Below are 24,174 nucleotides of genomic sequence, written 5' to 3'. Positions count from 1 at the left end.
TGGCATTAAGTTGCCGTTGGATTGATTGGGTTTGTTAGATTATTGGATTGGTTTATTAGTTCATTTGGTCTGTAACCAAATAACTTGGTTCGTCAATCCTTTCCTAATTAAGTTCTTTTACGCAATGATTGACATATATTTGGGGTTGAGTTGAACTTGGAAGCATTATGATTAGAGGTGGGTCGGAAATAATAGAGCTTATGCTAGTTGACCAACCTCTAATGATGTTTTTTTCTATTGCAAATCACCTCTAAACACGATGATCATGAATGATTGAGTTTTCCGCCATCAGATTACAACTCTAAGCAATCTTCCTGTAAGATATCTATCATGCAGCGTTACAATGGACCATGTCTGGAGGTTCAATTTTTTTTATATAACAAATTATGAAACGGTATTTTTTTTTTTTTGATAATGTTAATATATCTTGTTTTATGATAACTAGCAAGGTGCCCGCGTTTCTCGCGGGTGATAGTGTGGTGTTAATGGAAAATAGATCGACTATTTATTTTTTAGACATAAAATAGTAATGGTTTGGGTATTTTTTCAATTTACTCTTTTATTTATGTATATTTTATTAACTTAATTTGATAATTATGTTATTGAAGGGTATTATAGGCACTTTCAAAATTTGGTGAAGCCTTTGACACCAAAAGAAGGCCTCCAATTATAGTAGTAGAGATAACGCATTTGTGTATTTATAATTTGAAAGTCAATACATCAAGTTGATCCCCAATCAAAAAAAAAATACATCAAGTTAATAAAGCATTAAATGCCAAATATTTTTGTTTTTTTTTTTAATTGGATTTGATATTATTAGAAATCAAAGCCATGAAAAACAGGCCAGAGTCTAACAAGCACTTACACAAGAGACCTGGTACAAACACCAGGTGTCCTATCTAAGCCTATACTAAACTCATTAAAGTCTAAATGGCCGCTCGCTGGAAAGCAAGCCTAACTAAGCAAGAACATCTCGCTTCCTAAGGAAAAATCAATTCATCTAGCCTAATTTGCCAACACTCAATTGTGGTACAAACAAAGACTAGAAACATCTTAGAAAAGCTCATAGAGAAAATCCCTACTGTAAAAGACTTGCATCCAGATGTCTAGGCACCATAGAGATCTAAGAAAGCACCATCTCCTTCCCCTTAGGGTTGGAGGTGGTACCATCTTCAGTCCCCTCAGCAACTAACAACCGCGGCATCAGGTTGGTCTTCCTTCTCTTGCTTGGAACCTTCTTTCCCGAGTCACCCTCATTCTTGTCCTTTTTTCCTTTTCCCGCCATGCCATAACGCAATTTATTCAAACTTCCCAGAGGCCGGCCTCTCTTTCTTTTCTGTTGCTTACCATGTTCAGATGGCCCCTCCAAAAGCCACATAGTCACGGCATCCAAGTTCTGTTTGCCAATAGCTAAACTCAATCTCAATTTTTTGGGAGAAAAAGTTACCTCATCATCAGTCCTAACCCGACGTTGGCCAAGAATAGATTCGACCTGCTGTCGTGGTTCTATGATCTCCCTAATCTGCACCTGCAGCTTCCCACTCCGCGTTGCTGCCACTGCTGGAGGAAGACAGAATTCCAGGACGGTGTTAGGTAGCTTAGCATTGAAACTAGGGTTTGACCAGTATCCAAAACCCTAGGTGCAGTAGAACTCGTCCCTGGCACATCTCGCAATACTGCTAGTGCAGACGGTTGCGCCACCACACCTGCACTCTCCTCTTCATCCTCTTCCAACTCCGAGCCGGAACACCGGAGGTCGACATGGGTAACGAATCCACAACGCCCACACTGCCCAAAAACTTTGTCATACTTGAACTTTACGAGGAACTGAACATCATCTTCAACCCAGAATCTTTGCTTGAACAATAGAGGCTTAGCATACTCGATCTCAACCCTAATACGCATTACCCTTTGCCGGAAAGCTGTTCTGTCATACTCTTTGAAATCACCCAAGGTACTACCTATGAGTCGCATAATCCTTTCAGATCGAAAGGCAGGGGGAACACCCAATAACGTCATCCAGTAAGACGACGTCTTCAATGGTACAGTCGAGATTTGCCCAACGCCATCATAGTCTACAATTGCAATTGGAGCCCTGTTAAAGCCCCATGGTCCTCCCTTCCAAACCCTAGATCTATCAGCCGGATCCGAAAAGGAGAAGAGAACCCGATCATCTTCACCTGTTTCCTCAACCCTAAGAGTGCCATTCACCCTCCATGCAGATCAGAACATCCCCATGAAAGAGCGGCGAGTATAGTCTCTCGCTGTGAGTAGCTTTCCCACCATGAAAGTCTCCTGTTGTCTCAATCCCTTGGATAAACGCAAATCCACAGGCCTCTTCCCTTCAGCAAGGGTGAGAGAGGCAGCTAGGCGCGCGGCCATTACATCAATTGGCATTGATGTTGGAGAGAGAATGTTGCAGACAGCAAAAAACCCTAACCCTAGACGTGGTTAGAGAAAGAGAGTGCGGCTGCCTTGACTCATTAAAAATCTTAGATAGTGTTTAAATGCCAAATAAATTGTTAATACGAAATAGATGATTTTTCTTTGAGAGAACGAAATAGATGATTTTATTTATTTATTTAGAGAAGTCAACGCCAAACATACGGAAAACTTTATGTAAAATTTATTATAGTTTTTCTTTTGAATCTGAAAAATCATCTAATCATCTTCGAAGTTCAAAATAGTTGCACACTTCTTGTGCATAACTTTTAATGGAACTTTTTTTAATTTTTTATATATATTTATTTATAAAGATGATCAAATTATTACTATTTGACTCTTGTTCACATTTTCCAACTTCAACTTGATATTTTTATTATCTCTCTTTAACTCATTTGCAGTTTATTATTATGAGCAACTCATTTACTTGTGGATTAGTAGTAACTCATTTATTGCTTAGGTTTGTCTTTTGTTATGTCTATGCTAACGAGAGCTCTTCTATGAACATTTGTAGATGTGTTTGGCTTCTTCATATGAGGACAAGTAAACAAATTACTTATAAGGCAAAGTGTCTTTTGTTTTAGTATAGATTACTCAGTGCTCATCTTGTTTCATGGAGTAGTCGTCTATTATTCTAACCTATTATTAATGTCACATTTAATTTAATGTTATAAATCATTCAGTTAAAAAAAAATAAAAAAATTGATGGGTTTTTGTGTATTTTATGAAATTTGTTGGAAAAAATGGTTTTGATATGTTTGATCAGCTGGACAGCATTACATGGAACTGGTCCCTCACCATAGCATGCATGTGAGTTGGACTGGATCCAGGTCCTGATGCTTAGCAAACATTTTAGATAAGCTTTGATTAGGCAAATTACTCAAGTTTTATTGTTAAAAAATTAGAACCTAACATATATGGTCCCCGACAAGAATCTCATGTGGTATTATCACGAGAATAACGTCGTCCTTGAGATATAAGAACGATAAATCCAACGGTGGGGTTGTGGGGACCCAACCATGGCTTTTTCTTGTGAGAGGTTTTTAGAATGGGGAATAAATGAAAACGGTGTCTTAACTTAAAGAGGTTGGAGGGGAAGGAAGAACAACAACGGACTAATTTCCTTTTGGTAAGTAACGTTGGCGTTATTAGAAGAAAATGTTACATCGGATAGATGTTTTTTTTTTTTTTTTTTTTTTGAGAATGTGGAATTATCATTGATAACAAACAATCAACGTACATCGGCAGATAAAATATTAATATTTTTTTTGTGAGATGGTAACTTAGTATGTTATTATTGATAGATTAAATAATAGATTCGCAAGACTTGCTATTCTTAATACTTATAAGTTTAAAATGAGAGTTATCTACAGCTTATTATCAAACCAACTGATTAAAATTTAATTTAATCACATTTTCTATAAGATAAGTCAGTCGGAGAAGCCTAGCCTAAATCCGTCCGTCCGTCCGACTGAAGACCTTCTCCTTTCCAGCCAATATCCAGTCACCAACCCTTGAACCTCTTTTGTCTTGACTTGCGATGTGGGTGCCCAGCGATCTCGACACGTGAGCACATGGGATTCTGAGTCCATACTCTATAGCCTGTAATCCACAATGATTTTGCTTGCACAAGGAAAAGAGGCATATGTCATGTTATGTCGGGAGAGGATCCTCTCCTGACCAAGCTAAGCACCTGAGCTTCCTAAGCTTTATACCAGATGACGACATGTGTCAATTTTTAGATCTAATGGTATACGATTCCTCCATTTATTCCCCTTAATCTTTTCCTTCCCTTTCTCTCCTCTTGAACTTTCTGTTCTTCTTTTCCAGTTTTCCTTCCCTTCCCTGATCTAATGGTCTACAACCCCATTTGAAGTTTTTGCACAATCTAATGGTCTTGTAATGCAACCACTTATATCTCCTCTCGGGATCATTTAGTCTGACCCAACCTTAGAGATTCTGCGTTTCTTGAAAGCTTGGTGGTGTTCAATGTCAGATACAGCTTCGAATTCTTTACCCTCTCTCTAAAATCGAGTGAAAAAATTGGCAGGTTGATTGATGATTACTCATGACCTCATGTTGGTACAACTTAAAGCTTAAACCAACTTAGAAGATCAAGCTTTTTGGTGGAATATCATACAACCTAGACACAAAATTCTTTTCCTTCTGTTCTTCACTCACACCATTAACAATCATGGTATCTCCATACAGAGGAATATTGGACTCAAACTTAGTGAAAGAAAATGAGGACTCTGAGTCTGCAGCTGAGGCTCTAAGGATTTAACCCATTACTAGCCACTGTTTGTTAACTCTCAAGTATGGTATTTGAACAATGGCAAAGAACTGAATAAATTATGTGTTTGCAAATACAGAATAGCATAGGGTCTAGGGGTTAATTAATCAAAGAACTCAAACTCACTCGGTCATTTTCAGTTTTCATCTTTTTATATATTATACCCAAAAATCTAGTAAACCTGCTTTAGGGATATTGACTTGAAGGTCGAAACTAGGGAATCCTCAACCCTAAAGTCTTTAGATGAAAATTAAGAGCAGAGCCAAAGCAGCTAAGTGGATGAAAATGGATTACGAGACCATGGCTGAGATGGGTTTGAGTTGAATCTAAGATGGGTTTCTATAGAGAGAGAGAGAGAGAGAGAGAGAGAGAGACTTCGGCAGTCGTGAATGAAAGGAAGAAACAGGGGGACAGAAAAAAAAAAGAAAAGATAAACCAAAAATTGTAAACCATTAGATTCATTTAATCCACGTGTCGAAATCTAGAGGAAAGCTTAAGAGAAAAAGATGCTCATGAGAGGATTCGTGTCCGTGCCATGTTATGTTTGAGCAACTCCATTTGCAAATGGGTTGCCCTGAACCCTGTCGTGTGGGACCCAACAATTGATAGGATTCCAAACTGTTTCAACGACTCGCCGTACAGTGAAGTCAGCTTCCGTCGAATATTACTGGGTATGTACCTGACACTCCAGGTAGTATGTAGGACTGTCTTATCCTGCAGATTACAGTTTTACATTAGGTAATTATTCTGTAATTACTGTACTAGTTTTGTATTAGTTGTGAGGTCTCTGTCCTTGAGAGTAATTTTGATAGCGCAACTGCGTTTTCCCCCCATAGATTTAGCTTTAGAGTAGGTATGGAGGAGGTCATTAAAACTTAAAAGAAGCGATCACAATCAGAGAGGCGAAGGAGACACATAGCATTTAGACATGTTTACTATTGGCTGGTAAAATGAGGTGGGCATATAACCATTTAGGTACAACGGCATATGACTATCTACCTCACGGTCTTCTTTAGGGAAAGGCTGGTGGAGCCCTATCACATGGGAGTGTGTGAGGGAGAGAGCTTATTCGCCGATGAGAGGAAGAGGATATCAATGATGCAATGCTCTTTTCCAAGGCCATGATTGAAAATCAATCATAGGATGATCGGTGAGACTCTCGTATAACGAGCCATTTGCCAGTAAGATTTCACTTAAAAATAGAGAAATTTTAAATACACATCTCAAACTACTTAATACACATTCCTATTATTTTATATTTCAAATCAGATTTTATAGGTAGATTAAATGACCAAAATAGACATATATATATTAGAAGAAAAAAAATAATAATAATCATATCTTCCTTATATGATTCTATAATTAAAAACACAATAATTTTCTATACATGCATCCTCATTTAAAACAAAAATAAAGTTAGAAACCATCTAATTTAAATTTTTCTTAAATAAATTGTAATTAAATGGGGTGAGAAACCATATCATTTAGAATTTCAAAATCAATGACATTAAATGTTTTTTAAAACAAATTGCTTTACTCCCACTCTTTCTTTTTTTCCTAAAAGTTATGATTAGTCAATTTATTATCTAATATAAAAAATTACAGGTATAAAACTTTGTAATTGTTAATTTGTTTCCAATGACAATTTCGTAGTTCTGCCATTGTAGAGAAACTACTGATACAGTCTTAGTTGAATGTTCGACTCAAAATTTTATATTTGATCAATATGGTGTTTAGTGGCTGAGAACTTAAATAATACAAAACCTATTTCTAAGCATCTATTTGAAGGGAACAATAATAATTCCTTATGGATTTCTCAATAACTAACACAAGTAATTATGGTCAATTATAAAATACTAATATGTTAATATATACTAATCAAATTAAATAGTAGCCTTAATGTAGCTAAATAATAGTGTATTTCATGGTTTTTTAGGTTAAAGATATTTTATGTAATTTGGGTTGTGTATTTAGTAAAATATTAGAATGAGTAATTAAAGGGTGCGGCTATTTCCACATACCATTTTCTTTGTTCACCTTACATGCTCATTACACCCTACATATTAATTTTGATTATTAAATTTACTTATCTAACCCATTTCTATTTCCAGAAATATCCTTATATGACATATATAAATAAATTAACGAAAATCTCTCATTTAATTTATACCAATAGAAAAACTAAAATATATTAAAGTTTCCTAATGAAATCATAATTTGATTTACTTCCATTTTTTTAATTTTTTTTTTCAATTTCAATGTTCGTCTATTTCAATCAATGTCAAAAGATGAGTAAGTTAACAACTATGAGCAATGAAGAAGGGATTGATTTTTTTTTTTTGTGTTTTAAATTTACACTTTCAGTGTTCACAAAGGGTATTGCAAAAATTTTGATGAAATTAACACTAATAGTTTTGTGAATTGAATAACGAATTAATGTTGAGGAAGCAACAAAAAGACAAAAAAATAGTAATAAATTTTAATTTGGGTGGAGAAGATGAAGATTGATGTTATCCAATGAGAAATTTTTTTTTTGAAGGAAGGCAGAGCCAATATATTGATCAAAAGCCAGAATGGTCATTGCATACCCTTCCGCTGCCATCGAGACAGACAAGAAGATGTGTTAGTACCCACAGCGGTACATAGAACTAGGTCACTCATTTGACATTAAATACATCGAAATAGCTTGAATCCTCCATCAATACTACTCCAGAAGATTTGCTAGATGCACAAAAGTAGTCTCTGTATGCAATTAATTAGTTATGTACTTCGTTTTCCCTACAGATTTGTATTTTAGAAAATTAGTGTACTCATTAGTGATTTTGCAGTTGGGTAATATAGTCTTTCATAATTCAAATGTTTGTAGGGTAAACTAAGAAAATTGTAGGGTGACAATAGCCGCACCGGTAATTAAATGGTAGGTGTATTGAGTAAGAAGTGTGTATTAAGTAATTAGGGGCGTGTATTTAAAACTTCTCCTAAAAATAAACCAAAAGAAAGCACGTTGTTCTTAAAATATCAATATAATCAATCGTTTACTTTTGTAACTGTAATGTTGAAGTACCGTTTTGCGAACACAATATTCTAATTAGTTAATTTGCTAATCGAACTAACGAATTTCTAAAAAAGAACACCCCTTTTAAAATTATTCTTAAAGATTCTAACCCTATATGAACCAACAACTAACGTACATTATTACATAAAGAGAACTTTGCAGCAAAAACATAAGGTCACCTAGCGCTCTGCTAGGGGAGAGAGTGGCTGCCCATGCGGTTTGCTTCTGAATCTTCCTCCATGAATATGGAGGATTTGGGTGACTCCGGTGGTGCGGTAGGGATCTGGCGTAGCGGCGATGGTTGCTTGCCTCGTTTCTCTTCCATGCGCCGAAGTTACTATCGTGATTCTCGAGGCCATTGGAGGATCGGATGGTGGAATCGCTTTTCAGTTCTGGTGGTGGACGAGTGTCGTACGATGGAGGCGAGTCTTGGTGGCGTATGGCGGATCTGGATTCGCGTTTGGAAGGTTGATATGGGTGACGTTGGGCGACGTACGGCGTGGGACGGGCGACAGAGCGCCGGATGCTGAGCAGATAGGCCGCAACTTTCCTAGGCTGAAGATGCTGAGCGACGGCGTGGTGCAGATTGGTCTGAAGATCCGGATTTGGGATCCGGGTCGGATCTGGGGCTGGGCCTGGATCTGGGTCAGGGGCCGGGTCTGGATTTGGGCTTGGCACTGGGCCTGGATATGGGTTTTGAGGTTGATTGTCTTTTGGTTTTCATCTTTTTGGTTCATAGGTCACTTTAGTGGAAGATTGATCTCTGTTTGGCGTATTTTTTACTTGGAAGATGTTTGGATGGTCACATCACCAGTTACATTGTTAGAAGATTGCCCTTTCGTGGGCAATCACACTATCAGTAACATAGGTGCAAAATTGTTCTATTTTCGACGTAAGATGTACGAGGAATCTGCTTGGTCGGTCATACCACCGGTTACTTTGATAGAAGATTACCCTGTTATGGTTGGTCATACTATTAGTAACTTTTCACATAGCACGGTTTACACACGATGCGTCCTCAGATGCATTTTTGTATCCAATCGTATCTTTGTTAGGTTTTATGTTCATTGCTTTATTTTCGTATCTTTCATTTATGATGTAGTTTCTACATCTGTCTTTTGTAATCTTTCTTATTATTAATGGAGTTGACATTTATTCTAAAAAAAAAAGTCAGCAAAATTATTCACGAATATGTATTATTTTTTAATTTTTTAATTAAAAAAAAACCAAATTTGATTTTATTTTTAACAAAAAGTCAACTTCAAGTTTAATTTTCCATTTTAAACTTTTATAATTAAAAGATCATACAATTAATAGTAATAAACATTTAAAAAAATTATTATTTACACTTTTCATTTATTAAATAACTTAGACGGGTTGAAATTTTGTATATCCAAATGGTAATATTTGAAAAAAAACTATGATTCACCTTAAAATTTCTTTAAAATTTATGTTTTAGAAGTCATGTAACTACATATAAGTACTGGAAATGACAAATATAAACCAAGTATTATACGTCCTTATTTTTCATTACATTTTGTTTTAAATACGTACGTATTGAATTTTATAATTTGCTGTTTCCGTATTTTATGGCAGAATTTTTCAAAGTATTTTTCACTAAAACTTACTAAATTATTCACGTACGTATTTCTGATGTTTAATTACCATCCCAAATACTAGTATTCAAATGTCATTTTTCTAATTTGCTAGTAAAACTTCACCAAAAATATACTCTAAAAAGAAAGTAGGCTGTTCTGAAAGTATCAATATAAATGACACTTTTATAATCAATCGTTCATTTTCATAATTGTAACGTTGAAGTATCCTCTTATAATGTGATGTCATTATTCTAATTTATGGTATATATGGTGCACAAACTCGTTTTTCCATATTTCTATATGAAGATAGTTGGATATATCTAAAGCTGTCATCGACTGGAGAATGATGCATAATTATTTTATTTCATTTTGTCTATTTAGCAAAAATTATGGAAGACTCAAAAAAAAAATTAGGGAAGCAAAGAGCTTTACGAGATGCTAGTTTGGACATGAAGAATATTTCACAGCTCCTCCTCTTCCGGTCACAACTATTTCATTTTATGTTTCCTCTCATATGGACACAAAGTTGCAATGATCATAAAAGATGGGGCCTGTTAGGCTCGTCTGGCTTTAATCTTATTCCAACAAGCATGCTTGTATGGACTATGGAGTAAGGTGAGGACAGTATTCAGTAACACGTTGAAAGCTATTGATGCTAGCATGGTCACACACACACCCTCACAACTTTCCTTGACTTTAGAAGCAAATACGAGTGCTTTCTGGTCCCTCTGACAGAAAATTCTAGACCAGAACGTAAATCTCAAGCTGAAACCATTCATTCCCTGGTCCCTGTGTTCTATGGTGTCAAAATCAAAACTGCCATTTCGTCGGAACATGAAAAATGAGAATTAATTTACTGAAAATTTGGTACAAGCTAACACTCACATTCTTTCGCTTCAGCCGGATTTTAAAAAATGGAGTGTAGTCCAGTATTGTAATCGTCAATTGAAAAGTACATGAAACGCAAACAATTGAAAAGGGCGCATATAGAGCAGCCACAATGTAATAGAGTACACTTCTCTACATTCAGAGAACAAAATTTCCGATTTGTGGACTGGAAAAATTGCAGCTTATGACTTGCGAGGCCTTCCTCTCTTACCGGCCTTCCCTGCTGCAGGCTTTGGGCTTTTACTTGCTGAAGGAGGGCGGCCACGTCCACGTTTAGCACCATTACCTCGCCCCCTACCAGAAGCCTTCCCACCTCGTTGCCTAGAATACTTGCCATTGACCTGTTCATCATCACTCTCCTCACTGTCATTGTCATCTTCGTCTTCGTCTTCATCTTCATCTTCTGACTCGGAAGACTCTTTTGACTTCTTCCTCTTGGAATTACTAGACGCCTTAGCAGCACTCTTTTTAGGAGCTTGCTTAGTTACTGGAGTCTCGTTCTCTGGCTCCTCACTCCCTGTACCAAGAGCAATACAAAAAATAAGAAACCAGGTTAAACTCTTTCACTGAGTTTGAACCTCCTCTTCTTTGGCAAAAATGAACTCCACAAACATCAAAGCTTGAAAACCCCATAACTGTAGCAACAAACTCTACTCTTCAACGACATCAAAATACCAAGAATACTACAAGACACCCATGGTTGAGTAAAATTGTAATAAGCATACCTTCAGAGGAAGCTTTGCCATCATAAACATCAAGCTGCCAGAAAGTAAAGTTAGAAAGCAGCTTTGCTATAAACAATCTATAATAAGTTCCAGTAGCTGCACAAAAAAAAAACAAATGACCTCAATTAACAGGACTTTTTTGGAGACTAGAAGATTACCTGATCAAGTTGGTCCCCAATATTAGTCCTGTCAACAATAACCATGGAATGGTTCTGACCACATGCAACACTAAAGAGAAGAATCCTCCATCAGCATGACCAGCAGTTATAATTGAAGCTTATGGTATGACATAATAGGCATGTAGACAAGATACCGTGAAACCAAATACATACCTAATAACATGCATACCCTCAAGAATGTCTACTTTTTTGGGTACCGCAGAAGACCTAAGAACCCAAAATTAAAACCCCGAGTTAAGAAGGGAAAAGTGACCTAAAGAAACAGAGTACCATAAAATGAGATCACATACTTCTGTCCATTGGGGCCATATCCCAGCTCTCCATACTGAGCGTGGCCCCAACTTATGCAGGAAGAATCAGCACCAACAAAATGGTGCATGCCGCCAGAATCCATGCAACGCAAATTCCAACCACTGCCAACAAAGATGAGGAAATTTTTCTCAGCAATTATGCCACAGCATTTAACATCTTAATTTAGCAATTCGTGGATAAGAAAATCCAAGCTAAGATGATAAGAGGGTCCCCACTGGAAACAGTATCACAAGCAAGAAACAACTTCTAGGCTAATTCAAAATAGTCTATCTCTTACCCACAGTAGAAAAACAATGAAAAAACAGTATGACAAACTTTTCTAAAAAACAGTATGACAAACTAAAGCAAGCGGGAAAGCATTACTGATTTAGAAATAACTAAGAAGCAGAGCAGAACCTTAAATCCATGAGTGGTTTAGGATACATCCAGTCATCACCTGTGCTTTTAATTTTACCCCACATATACAACTGTCCTCCACCTGGAAAACAAAGATATTATATGCTCAACCCATGAGAACCATATTGTAAAAGTGATAGGTTGTCTGAGTTCATAGCAGTTAATGAAATTGATTCTCGTCAAAAAGATAAATCATCAATTAAAGATTTGTGCACTAAAAAAAAAGAGAGGTACTCCTACGAAGGTAATTTTCTGTTTGACATGAGGTAAAGGTGTTATGACCTTGTAAAATGTGACTATTCTAGGTGAAAAGCATTTGCTTGATGGTTATAAGCTTACCCTCAAGTTAGCTAAGACACTATTAAAACTATGATTAACATAGGAACAAAGTTATGCAAGCAATTGACACAAAGAAGAACCGTTGCATACAAGTGTGGAGAATTGATAAGAGAAAATCAATAACTATGTATGAACAAATGATTTCACCCCAAGTGCTGGATCCAAAGACACTTCACAGAATAAGGAAGGCTTCATTTTTAAGCAAACAAGAACCGATGAGTAAAAGAGACTTGGTCCAACAGTAATTGGGTACCTGCAGTACATGCCGAGTTCATTGAGCCAGCTGATATAACTGCATTAGGAGGCAGAATATTTTGCCTCTGGAAAACATCAACACGACGAGGAGCCCACTCATCCTTCTGCTCTCTATGTCCAAGCCTATAAGAGCAAAAAAAAAAAAACAATTGACAACAAAGAAGTGATGATATAGGCATAGTCCAATTCATCATATTTTAATTACAAATTGTGATGATGGTAGTCAACAACACTTATCATCAGAATGGCCAATCTGCTATATTAAGTACCAACCTTCCATAACCACCAAAGCCCCACCTAAAGTAAGAACATAAATAATTGCAAGTTAGAGATCCATGATAGTATCATAATGCTTCAAATTTGGAGTAAAAGGTCATGCCATATAGAAACACTTACGTATATACATAGCCCTTTTCATCCACTGCCACTGTATTAACAAACAAACTAAATAATTAAACAAGGAATGCACAATAACAAAATCACAGAGGAGCAAACAGAGCAATAGGGCAGGCATCATAATGACCTGTATGGTTTGTTCCACAAGCGACTTTCACAATGGTTTCCCCAGCTAGAGAAGCTATTGCTTTAGGGCGTGGTTGAGCTTCATAAGCAAGCCTCACTGAGCTGTCTTTAGTGTTATACTGCAAGAAAATCCAGCATTTATCTCAAACTTAACATCAAAAGCATATCATCTGTTAAATTAATAACACTAACGGAGAAGGGCTATACAGTTAATAACTTTGTCGCCAGTTAACTTAATAAAACAAAAGGCAGGGTATATCCATGAAAGGCAGCATTGTCCAAAGATAATACGGAGTATAGAATAGATATGTAAAGAGCACAACACAATAAAAATACCTCATTATCTGTTCCATGGCCGAGTTGCCCATACTGTGGAAGACCTGCAGTTCTGGAAACCAAGATACAGTTTGTGATTCAGCCAGTAATCATACTAGATTGAGACCGACCAATTAATTGACATATTAAGAAACTCAAGTGCATCACCATACAGGATAGAAGCTCCTTCAACAGAAGATAACCAAACAGTGAAGTCACCGCCACAGGTAGCCGTTTTAACATCAGAAACTTGACAGCGAACAGGGGATGCCTCAATTTCTACATAAGACAAAGGAAACATGTAACCACAAAGGTTGTTAGTTACGGACAAATAAATTGTCAATAATCGAAAAGGTTATGTTAAGTACACTTAAGAGCCATGAAAATAAAAGCGTGTTCAAGCATTTATCCTGTTATAAGGGTCACTCTGTTGTTCATCTTCTGACACATTATATTCATCCAAGTGCAGCAAACAAATTATCATCAGATTCTTGTTGCAAGATCATAAGATTTCATCAAACCAACTTTACAGAGAAGAACATACCATTTTTTACCGAGCCTGAACCCAGCTGTCCGTGCTTATTCCAGCCAAAGGCCAGAGAATGGCCGTCCTCCGTAACCACTACAGTATGACTCTTCCCTGATCCAGCTCCAACAATTTTGTACCTACACATAAATATCAAGAATTACTGAAGATTCTCCAAGCAAAATAATCACAATTCACAATAGAGCAGTATATATCAAAGCGTCCTATTACTATAACCCACAAAACAAACTTGGGACCAGTCATTCCAATTCATTTCACCAGAAACATACTTTGAAAGTTCAGACACTACAGTCGGCCTATCACGCTGAAGTTTATCTCCATGACCCAGCTGCCCCTTCTGCACACCATAACTTCATGCATGAATATAAACACCACTAAAAGCTACGAAATCGAGAAATGTACTACACTCATCAAACAAATGAATCCAAATTGAAATTCAATCATGCCTCATTTCGTCCCCAAGTATAGCACCGCCCTTCCACATCCAATGCCACACAATGACACGAAGCTAAAACCACATTCAAACAACCAAAATCAACACAATCATCATATCCAATCCAAAATCAACCACCAACCAAAACCACCACAGTGACAGAGATCGTTACCGCAACCGGAGGCGATGTACCGGATACTAATGCCGACTAGAGGCCGGAGGCGAGTCGGAGAGACCAGGTTCCCTTCCACGGCGCCTTTGCGGCGGCCAAGTATATCCCAAGAAGTGCCGCCGCAGAACAAAAGCTCTCCCGATTTCTCAGCCTTGTTAGTCCCGTCCTCCACCTTCTTCTCCGCCTCGACCGCAGACATTGCAGGTCAAACTCCGGCAAGGCCGACGGTCAAACTCAATTTTACAGACACCGGAGCGGCGGATCTAACGGCTAGTTTTCAAAAGCGGGCCCAGTGAACGGTTTGGATGGGAATGGGATTGGCGGGAAAAGAAGGTAACGGCTAGTTTGAAGAGAGAGAGAGAGAGATCGGGAGCGAATTAGGGTTTCGGAGTCTGGACGAAAACGATGAAGATGGGAGAGAATGAAATGAAACCCTAAAATTCAAGTGGGAAAATGAAATATTAAAAGGACGGATTTGGTTGGGTTTCACGAGAACAGGGACCGAATTAAATATAAACTAATAAAAGGGAAATTATAAAGTGGGATAATGAAAAGAAAAAGGAAACGAAAACGCCATGTAGATAAATCAATACATTTTTGCTGCTTTATTTCCCCATCTCTCCTTCTCTTTCTGGCTTTTCTAGATTTTTGGTCAAATATAGTCCAGCTATTTTCTCTACTTTTTACTTTCAAAAAGTCTCCTGCGAGCTTGTCACTATTTGGTAAAGCAATAATCACACGAATATTATAAAGTGATATGGCTACATCGGGTAAGGATTTTCCATTTTTAACTTTTTTATTTTTCTGTAAAATATTTTACTGAGCAAATAAAATTATAAGAATATTACAAAGAAAAGCCACGAATGCCATTACTGAATGCGCCTACCCGTTGTGGTTTTTACTTCGGTCGACGTTTATATGAACCGCTGGTTTGAATTCAATGTATATTTTCCCACTGATATGATAAGAGCACAAAGTATGCGATTTTACTTTTTAAAGGATGGTTTCTGTGGCTGGATTAAGTGAAGCTTGACATGAACATGAGGCCATGTTTAAAGTTCAATCTAAATCCTCCATAGTATCTGTCAAGAACATTGATAATAAAAACAGTCAATCGGAAATCCCCAAACAAAATCTACATGACACTTCTCCATGGCTTGATGTTTTCCCTTGTAAAACTTTCAACACAATAGCCAACCCAATAAACCAAAAAATGTTCTTACCTTTCAAGTAAATTTAATTACAATACATAAATATGTCGATAAATTTGGACAATTATATTGACTCATACTACTGATATTAGAAACGAATTTAGCCATCATTAACCTTCGAATGACACATGCCGACATCTGAACCCGGCTATTGCATTGACTCATGCTTAGCAGCATTGCCATTCTGCTGATGGGAAGGTAGTTGATTTTGCTGTGGCTGCTGCATTATCTGTTGTTGAGTTTGCTGCTGCGGCTGCTGCTGCATCTGGTAGAGGTTGAGTTGCTGTAGTTGGAGCATTTGTTGATTAATTGAAAGCTGCTGGGACATGCGGTTTGACAGGTTGCCTTCTCCTCCGAGTTCCGCAGCAGAAATTCTAAGTCGCTGGACCTCTCCAGTCAAGGCCTCGTTTAAAGCTGCAACATCAAGACCAAAAGAGGCAGACAGAGTTAATTCAGATATAATTCTTTAGCAAGGATATGGGAATCGATCTCCATATGTGCCAGGATATTCAGCACCAGATATTCGTATAAATATTGATACAGAGGACCCAATTATTAATCTAACTTCAGTACTCCACAGATTTTTACATATAGGCAACTCAACAATAAGAAAATCATGGAGCAAAATATGACAACGAAAAATCAATGTCTTTGAAACTGGAGGAGGGAGGGATCAGGTCTCTTCTTTTGGTCTGAAAGTGTTGATCAAGGTCAATACCTTCAAATCATTTGGACATTATTTTACCATAAAAACTTCAACTTTATGACTACATGATTGAAAGGATATATCGAGTAAGTGAAAAATCTCTTGGACTTACTGTCTTAAAGTGAATTTATTCATTTAATGTCTAAGAGGAAATTGCTCTTACTATATCCTAGAAAATTCATGGTAAGCATGGGGGAATATTAGTATGTAAATGCAGCACCTTTATTTAGAATTGTCAAAGACTATCTTGGTATAAGGATTATACTGTTTTCTTCAACTTGTTTTTGACGGAGTATAGAAGTTTCTGCAGTCCTTTTTGTCCTTTCTTTTGGCCAAAAAAGTCCTAGTCAGTTAAGGTGTCCACAGGATACGAAGACTTTTAGTTGATCATGCTTGGGGAATAAAAGCCTACTCAATTAATTCAAATCGGTATATGTATGTTTAAATAATGAAAAGCAAAGGACAGATGGGTTCCAGCTGCACCTCTTTTTTTCCACAACATACAGCAGCACAGTTGTAAATGCTAAAACTGACTGAGAGGATAGGTTTTTCCTGAACCGATAGAATCTATAATCAAGGAAGTGAACCATCATGACACGAGGGGTAGAAATCATAGAAGGCTTGGACAAGGTCAATTTTATATGTAAAGATACAACAAGAAGAGTTGTCAATCAAGCACATCTATTGTTAGGTAAACTCTAAAGTTTAATGGTTTTCACTTTCCAAACATCATCATTAAAGCTAGGGATAAGCACAAAGGAACCTCACTTTAGCCAAACCTAGCACTAGATGCGACCAAACTAGAAATATGGTTCAGAATATAGCTCTGTATGAATTCTGAACTTGAAACAGTTGGTTGACCATCATTCAACGAAGATATTATAGTTTATATGGCAGAGATAATCATTATTGTTATAAACAGACAAATGCAGGGTTCAAGAAAAGGCATAGTACCATCTTTAAGTTGCGCCTGTTGCTCCAAGGCTTGAAGACGAAATTTCAACTCATTGTTCTCACTTGTAAGACCCATAGAGTCCCTCTGCACAACAATGCATTAAAGTAGAGTCAGTTTCTCATACAATGAAGATTAATTTGAAAAAGTGAAGAGGTATAGTTTAGCATCTGAAAAACCCCTATTACCAACCTGCAACTTAGTAACCTGGGCAGATAAAGTGGTTGCCTCAGTCTGCAGAGTTTGCACTTTGTGTTCCAATTCTACAATGTATCGCATCTTCCGCTCCTTGGAACGAGCAGCTGACTGACGGTTAGCTAAAATCCTGGATGCACAAATCAGATATGAGAAATTCACAGAAACATGCATTCATTGCAAATAAGATCATGTAAAAGTCAAAAGAACACAATACCTCTTTGCACGTTTAGGATCTGATACAGCTATCTCCGAAAGCTTTTCACTTTCCATAATCTTTTTCAGCTCAATTGCATTGAACTCACCACTTCCAAACTCCATGCTGAACTTTGCTGAGTTCCCATCTACCGAAGCACTAGGTGACTGCTGACCCACTTGACTTCCCAGCGGTAGAGGCTTCAGCAGTTCTTCATCGAAATTCAAATTGTCCATGTAACTATCCATTGAAACACTCCTACAGTGTCGGACGGTGCGCGCAACATCACCACCAGCAGTCCTCTTCACCCCTTCCCTCTTCTCATTCAAAAAACCAGAACCTGACCACTTCCCATTTAGCCCACTCTCCACCTCATTATCACTACTCTCACCCCCATTTGTCTTGGAGCCACTTGCCCTACTATCCAAATCCTTATCCTCGTTCATTTTATCAATGTTCTCTAAATTCATATAAGCACTAAACAAATCATCCACAACCTCCCCGCCCGATTTTCTATCCCCCATTACTTCACCATTGTTGCTCCCATCCCCATTTGATCCTTGCCTCACCAGCTGGCCCGGCTTCGCAATCCCCAAACTCTCCTTCCCATCAAAGCTAGCCCTGCGCCCAATCGGAATCAACTGCGGCGACGACTGAATCACAGCCGAGAATCCCAACGGCACATCACTGTTGGACCTCCTGTGTCCCCTCCTCGGAGGAAGCCCGTCGCCGGCCCAAAAAGGATTGCTGTCAGTCACCGGCGACCGAAGCGACTGAGCATGAGAGTTCACCACAGACTCCTCCATGGAAACATCCACCGAATTCGGGTCCGAAAGCGAAGAAGCCGAGGGCTCCCGGTACGAGGTCAAAGGACTCAAAGGAGGCAGACTATCAAGTGAGAAAAAAGATGGCTGAGACAAAGACCTTGAATGAGCCGAACCTCCTGAGCTCAAATTCTGAGAACCCATTTGCCATGAAGGCAATTGAGGCCTCATGGGGTTGTTAGGGTGGGAAGGAGGGATACCAAGTCTTTTGGAATTCTCGGAACTCGGGCTCGGCGATAACTGCCTCATGGGTAAACCTATCTGACCTGAACTGAAATTGGGAATGTCTAAATGATGTTGTGGTCTCGCAACCCTACCCGTCTCGTCACTGCCCTCCATTAGCTAATAGCTGAGCTTTAACCTACACTACAACCATGGCAAATGTGAATCAAAACCCCTGAACCCAAAAACCCCAAAATCCAAAATCAAATCCTAGAGAATCCGAGATGGGCAAGAAAGATTTAGGGTTTGGAGAGGGGGGTTGTGTACCTGGGGGGTTATATAATCAAAGGGAGCATCTCGGGGTGGAAGGTCAAATGAAGATTGGTAATCAGAATATTGTCAAAGGCGGTGATTTCACGGTGGGTTGTCATAAAAATATAGTTGTTGTTGACTACAAATACAATGTTGGCAGAGGGACAGTAAAAGCATAGTAGAAGAAGTTGAGACAAGGCTGGTGAAATTATTGCAAAATACGCGGTTTTTTCAGGTCTTTTTCTTTGCAGTATCACCGGCTTGTATTCCGGACAAGTGATTGTATTAAGATATTAAAGTTGAATATTCTGCCATACCACATATCGGAAAATGTTGTTTAGTCATTTTCAAATACAAAATTTCTACTTACGTGTACGTTGTTATTTTTATTATTTGGGGTTCAACTCAATTGTCATTAACATAAACAATGATAATGGTAAAAGTATTTTATAGTTTTGGTGCGTACGGAGATGTTACAAAGGCATTTTCAACATCGACTCTGGAAATTTATTCCAACGGTAGTCATAGTGGTAAGGTTAGAGTACATAATGGACATAAGTATTTTGTAGTTATGGTGTGTATTGAGATCTTACATAGGCATCCTAAACATCGACTCTCGAAGCTTGTTCTGATGGTAGAGATCGTGGTGATGTTAGAGTATGCGTAGCTCATGACATTTGTTGGCGATATTTCTACATTGAGCACTTGCCTTTAGGTCGCCTTGCTTTTGTTATTTTGTTGTCTCCGACACTTTGAAAACCACCGATAGCCAATTTGAAGGTTGTGCTAATAGCTAAACCACCTAAAACTCATGTTATATCCCTCGATAGTTAAACATTGTGCATCGATTATAGTGAGCAAACAGTTTCATATAGATGGATATGGTTTTGCAGACCTTTTTGGATTGTGGCTAGTTGTTGGTGTAGGTTCTTATTTCCCCAATAACAACTCCTTGCGTGTTTGGAGGTTTTTATTGGTGTCATGTGCCAAGAGAGGTTGTATATGTTCAAACTTTCAAAGCAAGTTTACCCATACTTTTTTTTTGAAACGGAAACAAGCGTACTAAAGAAGTCACAAAAAAGTGCAATACTGAAAGCTATGTGTAGAATAATTTTTGTTACAAAAAAGTACCAAGAACAATGTTGCTGCCCAGGATCGAACTGGAGACCTTTTGCGTGTAAGGCAAACGTGATAACCACTACACCACAGCAACACATATCACCGTGTGTGATTTTTTAGTATAAATACTAGAATATCTCCTTTCAAACAAAGGGATTGGATTGATAACTGGAGGCCCAATCATACAGTGAGTGTTCATCGAAGCCCATCACTTAAAAGAAAGTCGTAAATCTCAGCCGTCCAATCAAAGCTCCCAACCCTATAAAAGGAAGCCGAAGAGCTGGACTAAAGCAGCACTGTAAAACCCTAGTCGACTCTCCGCCGTTCTATCCGGCCAGGATACCGACTCTGGCAATTCGATCTTTCTCTGTTTTCTTCGTTTTCTTTGTTATTTCACTCATGGTTTTCACTTATACCAGTTGATAGAGGCCAACGGATGAACACTTTCTAGTGATGAGTGCCTGGATTTCGATTCGGGCATGTGATTCATTCTATGCGTTTGATAGGAAGATCTGATGCCTCATTCTTTATCTGCTTTTTCCTCTATGTTTTCTCATGATTTTGCCGGTGATGACTATGTAAATCTTAACAGAAGCACAGAATCTGTGTATCTGTGTTGAAAAAAATTATCATGAACTAGGACGGTCTGAGGCTCTGCTTTAACCCTTTTTTTATATTTTTTTATTTTAGATTTCTGTTCTCTTCCTTGGGAGTGATGAGACAATTTTATTAACAGTTATCCCTGTCTGATCTATGGATGCTGAAAATTTGTTATCTGACCCAACTCTCAAATTACAGCTCTTTCTTTCTTTTTTTGTTTTAAAGGTTTTTCAATTTTTTTTATTCAAAGTTTGAATTTCAATGTGAGAGATGGAAGTGTTGACTATTTCCCCAGATGATCGAAGCTGAACAAACTGTGCTATTTACATCTCTGTGTTACACAGAGATACCAAGCCAGGTGTTTCTGATCCATCCGCATTCAACAAGCTTTGCATTGGTTTTCTAGTCTAAAATTGCTTTGCGTATTTTCTCTTGCTTTTTGTGGAAATGAAGGAGATGATGCATAACTGCATAAGCATTTTATGAGTACTGCGGCAATAATCGGGCGAATCGGTAATCAATGTGAAGAATTCGATCATCACATTCTGAACTTCAAATTAAACTTATAATTTACAGCAACAGAAATCAAAGATAAAAAGAAGTTTACTTACTTGGAAGGATGAAATTGATTGACATCTGTGCTGGCAAGATGATACAACCTCCCTGGTTTTTTAGTTCAATGAAACAATGACAAGAAGTTCTCACTAAGGTGAAAGAAATTTATACTATTGAACTTACAGTTGTGGATTATGTTCCTGATACAAATACATGAAGTTCTATAGCCTGAGATGATTTGAGCCTACCCGGATGGAATTACAGAAATTTCACATTAAGCATCCACCTACTAATGTACCAGAAAAAGGACCAAGAGAAGCAGCCTGTTTATAGCTGCATTTGAACTTGGATTATGATATATCCCCAAGTACATTGGAATTCCCAAACCCAACAACTTCAACTGCCTCTTTATCAATTCCTTACCGCCCCAACAACCAAGCTGAAAACAAATTTTGAATTGCATGAACACCTATGTGCCCTTCTCCTACCTGTCTGTATCTCTACCCAGTTTAAAACCGCTCCCAAGTCTACTTGATCGTAATGTAGCGATTTGTTCCATGCTTGGCCCAGTTGTCCTTGAGGTCAACTGGATTCGACAGATCATGGCCTTCAGCTGCCAGTCGACTAATTAACTTGTTGAAAGCACTTCCGCTCATCTTCCGGCCACCCACTCTTGCATGTCGTTTATTGGGCACTGCTGGCAGTGGGTATATTGACATTGTAGTAGTGCAACACGAGGATTGCCAACCCCCGTTTCCCCACTTGTAGCATTGCCTCAGAACACCAGTGCAGGAGCACACCGGTGCTGGCATGGTGGAGTCATCGTATGCAACCTGGTTCAAGCCCAGGTCCTGACATTTCCAATCAGACTTTGACACAACTAACTGTTTGTTAAGATCTTCAGCACCACCGCACATTTCCTGACCACCCTTCCACTCATGCAATCTGTCAAACGTCATCTTGTTCAAGTCCTCGCTCTCCCTCTTGACCTTCCTTGGAGATTTCACAGGTTTTTTGTTTGGGGGCATTGTCTTGGGCTCCTTGGGTCGTTTGGTCTGCCTAGACTTGGGAGCTGTGGGAGGATCTGGTGGTAGTGGCAGGGAATCGTTTGTGTGCATCTCCCTTGTACCATATGAAGCTTCATTCATGTGGGGTAGGTGATGTACATGCTGCTGCGGGTTGTGCATATGTTTGATCCCACGTGAAATTTGGCATCCTGGTGGACATGAAGATACATTGCCACTGGTTAAGGAGGAGTTTTCCCGGTACTGAAGTGTTGCAATGGCATTGTCTCGTTCAATTATGGCATTATTTCGTTCTGCAATTGCTGCATCTCGCTGCAGGAATGCCATGTCTCGCTCTGCAAGGGCAGTCTTCTTCTCAGAGAAGGCCAAATTTCTTTCTTGAATGGCTGCATCTCTCTCGGCCATTATGGCCATTATCTGTTTCATCGATGGTTGATGTGGTTGATGTTGCATCAACCACTTAAACAAAAAATGAGAGGAAGTGTTAGATTTCACAGGGGTATTGAAAGAGTAGTTCACGTCTATTGAAAATTGCTTCTACATACCTGACCCTGAGCTGCTTTATACTGCTGTTCTGCTTTGAGTCTTCCATTTTCACGATGCCCACCATCATCCATCTGAGATCAGCAAAGAACAACAATTGCAGATAATTACGTCACACCTCCACCGAAATATAATTGCTCAGCTGGTTAAACATCAAACTGATATTCGGGCTGCACATCTTGCAGTATCCATCGAGGGGAAAAAGAAAAAGGTTCAGATTTCAGGCGGTAGTAGAGCAATGGTCGCAAATAAACAATATACAGGAGACTCAGAAGTGAGACTATACCCTGATCAAAGAAAGACTATAGTTGCATTACAAATTTACAAAACATGGTAAATTCTGTGATCTGTAAACTTGACATAAGCTAACGGACTATAGTTACATTACATAAATCACATTACATAAATCGACAACAAAACTGAACCTATTCTGATCTAACAGCCAGAGAATCAAGTACAAATCAATATCCTCTGTTCTTCAAAACTAATAATCACTTATATCTTAATGAATCACACACACTCTTATCATTTACGTATAAATGTACTAAACCAGTTCTCCCAAAGCATGGCTTTAACTATCCCGAAGACAGGACTTAAAATTTGACTTCTTCGTGTATGGTCGGTCAAACACAAAAACCAGTTCTGAACATAAAACAGATTCTTACTAGGGAGCTAAGATCAAACAATCAAAATCCATAAAAGCCACATAAGCTTCAAAACAAGCACAACTAAACCCTAAAATCCAAAATCTCCAATCCCGTCCACAGTAACACTAAAGCAACAACCGCCACCAAACTCAAATTTTGACCAACACCAAACCAATTCCAAAACCAACCCCTAAAACCACATACAAACCAAGACCGATTGTGGTCATATAATCGAGAGACTGATACGTAATCAAGAAATGCTCGGAGTCCGCCATGGAAGAAGAGGGAGGTAGAAGGAAATCGGAACACTTACCAGAGAGCTGAGGGAAACCCTGATTTGAGAAGACGAGGAAACGCCGTGGAAGAGTACCGGTCGGGTAGAAGAAGAAGAAGAAGAATTTTCTACTTTTTGTGCTCTTCTCATATCAGACCTGAGGAGGAGGATGATGTAGATGTAGACTTGTAGTGGTGTGTGGGTGGGGTTTTACCTGTCTCTGTCTTTGACATCTTTTTTTCCTCGTTACTATTCTTTCCCGTTTTTTATACTCCACTGCCCTCTTTGATCTGGTGGTTAAATTGAACTAGTTACTGGGCGGGCTTTTACTTCACGACGACGGAATGTCTCGTCACCTAGAAATGCGTGCAACTTCAATAAT

The 24,174-nt window shown here is 38.4% G+C and overlaps 3 protein-coding genes and 4 non-coding genes across 10 annotated transcripts; 3 read left to right on the top strand and 4 right to left on the bottom strand.

Moving 5' to 3' along the window:
• Positions 1-10,210: 10,210 nt before the first annotated feature.
• Positions 10,211-14,975, bottom strand: LOC112169618 (protein RCC2 homolog). Its single transcript, XM_024306674.2, has 16 exons — positions 14,472-14,975; positions 14,313-14,374; positions 14,136-14,203; positions 13,864-13,985; positions 13,493-13,598; positions 13,341-13,392; positions 13,006-13,123; positions 12,879-12,909; positions 12,756-12,779; positions 12,481-12,605; positions 11,889-11,970; positions 11,471-11,593; positions 11,334-11,387; positions 11,160-11,229; positions 11,002-11,035; positions 10,211-10,793 (listed from the first exon to the last, which is right to left on the bottom strand). The coding sequence occupies exons 1-16, from the start codon at positions 14,668-14,670 to the stop codon at positions 10,459-10,461; spliced, it is 1,605 nt and encodes a 534-aa protein (XP_024162442.1). The 5' UTR covers positions 14,671-14,975; the 3' UTR covers positions 10,211-10,458.
• Positions 14,976-15,569: 594 nt separating this feature from the next.
• Positions 15,570-19,179, bottom strand: LOC112169617 (bZIP transcription factor 29). Its single transcript, XM_024306673.2, has 5 exons — positions 19,045-19,179; positions 17,753-18,921; positions 17,533-17,665; positions 17,343-17,427; positions 15,570-16,096 (listed from the first exon to the last, which is right to left on the bottom strand). The coding sequence occupies exons 2-5, from the start codon at positions 18,892-18,894 to the stop codon at positions 15,831-15,833; spliced, it is 1,626 nt and encodes a 541-aa protein (XP_024162441.1). The 5' UTR covers positions 18,895-18,921; positions 19,045-19,179; the 3' UTR covers positions 15,570-15,830.
• A 990-nt stretch (positions 19,180-20,169) lies between these two features.
• Positions 20,170-20,242, bottom strand: TRNAV-UAC. Its single transcript has one exon. It is a non-coding gene; the product is annotated as a tRNA-Val (tRNA).
• Positions 20,243-20,711: 469 nt separating this feature from the next.
• LOC112174924 lies at positions 20,712-20,801 on the top strand. Its single transcript, XR_002926235.1, has one exon. It is a non-coding gene; the product is annotated as a small nucleolar RNA snoR20a (small nucleolar RNA).
• A 51-nt stretch (positions 20,802-20,852) lies between these two features.
• Positions 20,853-20,934, top strand: LOC112174897. The gene has a single exon (XR_002926209.1). It is a non-coding gene; the product is annotated as a small nucleolar RNA R38 (small nucleolar RNA).
• An 84-nt stretch (positions 20,935-21,018) lies between these two features.
• Positions 21,019-21,121, top strand: LOC112174894. Its single transcript, XR_002926206.1, has one exon. It is a non-coding gene; the product is annotated as a small nucleolar RNA Z103 (small nucleolar RNA).
• A 325-nt stretch (positions 21,122-21,446) lies between these two features.
• On the bottom strand, positions 21,447-24,024 carry LOC112172489 (protein BASIC PENTACYSTEINE6). 4 transcript variants are annotated; one of them, XM_024309849.2, is made up of 3 exons: positions 23,832-24,024; positions 22,874-22,945; positions 21,447-22,787 (listed from the first exon to the last, which is right to left on the bottom strand). In XM_024309849.2, exons 1-3 carry the CDS (start codon positions 23,940-23,942, stop codon positions 21,831-21,833), a joined length of 1,140 nt encoding a protein of 379 aa, XP_024165617.1. In that variant the 5' UTR covers positions 23,943-24,024; the 3' UTR covers positions 21,447-21,830. The 4 variants fall into 4 exon arrangements, with proteins under 4 accessions (XP_024165617.1, XP_024165618.1, XP_024165619.1 ...); XM_024309850.2 differs by having other exon boundaries at positions 22,874-23,049; positions 23,832-23,987; XM_024309851.2 differs by having other exon boundaries at positions 22,874-23,158; positions 23,832-23,980.
• Between the last annotated feature and the right edge of the window lie 150 nt (positions 24,025-24,174).

Source organism: Rosa chinensis, chromosome 6 (genome assembly GCF_002994745.2).
Source record: "Rosa chinensis cultivar Old Blush chromosome 6, RchiOBHm-V2, whole genome shotgun sequence".
Classification (NCBI taxonomy): domain Eukaryota; kingdom Viridiplantae; phylum Streptophyta; class Magnoliopsida; order Rosales; family Rosaceae; genus Rosa; species Rosa chinensis.
The sequence above is the reverse complement of the archived record's forward strand: the minus strand, read 5'-3'. Positions and strand labels throughout refer to the sequence as shown.

Bases quoted from the DNA above. Each gene is read 5' to 3' on its own strand.
- LOC112169618 (XM_024306674.2), bottom strand. From the start codon at position 14,670: ATGTCTGCGGTCGAGGCGGAGAAGAAGGTGGAGGACGGGACTAACAAG. The intron at 14,375-14,471 runs GTAACGATCTCT...ATGTGGTTTTAG, and splicing joins GTACATCGCCTCCGGTTGCG to CTTCGTGTCATTGTGTGGCA. The intron at 13,124-13,340 runs GTATTTTTATTG...ATTTTCTTGCAG, and splicing joins GCCATGGAACAGATAATGAG to TATAACACTAAAGACAGCTC.
- LOC112169617 (XM_024306673.2), bottom strand. From the start codon at position 18,894: ATGGAGGGCAGTGACGAGACGGGTAGGGTTGCGAGACCACAACATCAT. The intron at 17,666-17,752 runs GTATTGTGTTCT...TTGTGCATCCAG, and splicing joins GATCCTAAACGTGCAAAGAG to GATTTTAGCTAACCGTCAGT. The intron at 17,428-17,532 runs GTTGGTAATAGG...ATTGTTGTGCAG, and splicing joins CCCAGGTTACTAAGTTGCAG to AGGGACTCTATGGGTCTTAC.
- LOC112172489 (XM_024309849.2), bottom strand. From the start codon at position 23,942: ATGAGAAGAGCACAAAAAGTAGAAAATTCTTCTTCTTCTTCTTCTACC. The intron at 22,946-23,831 runs GTAAGTGTTCCG...TGCTGATCTCAG, and splicing joins GGGTTTCCCTCAGCTCTCTG to ATGGATGATGGTGGGCATCG. The intron at 22,788-22,873 runs GTATGTAGAAGC...TTTTTGTTTAAG, and splicing joins ATAAAGCAGCTCAGGGTCAG to TGGTTGATGCAACATCAACC.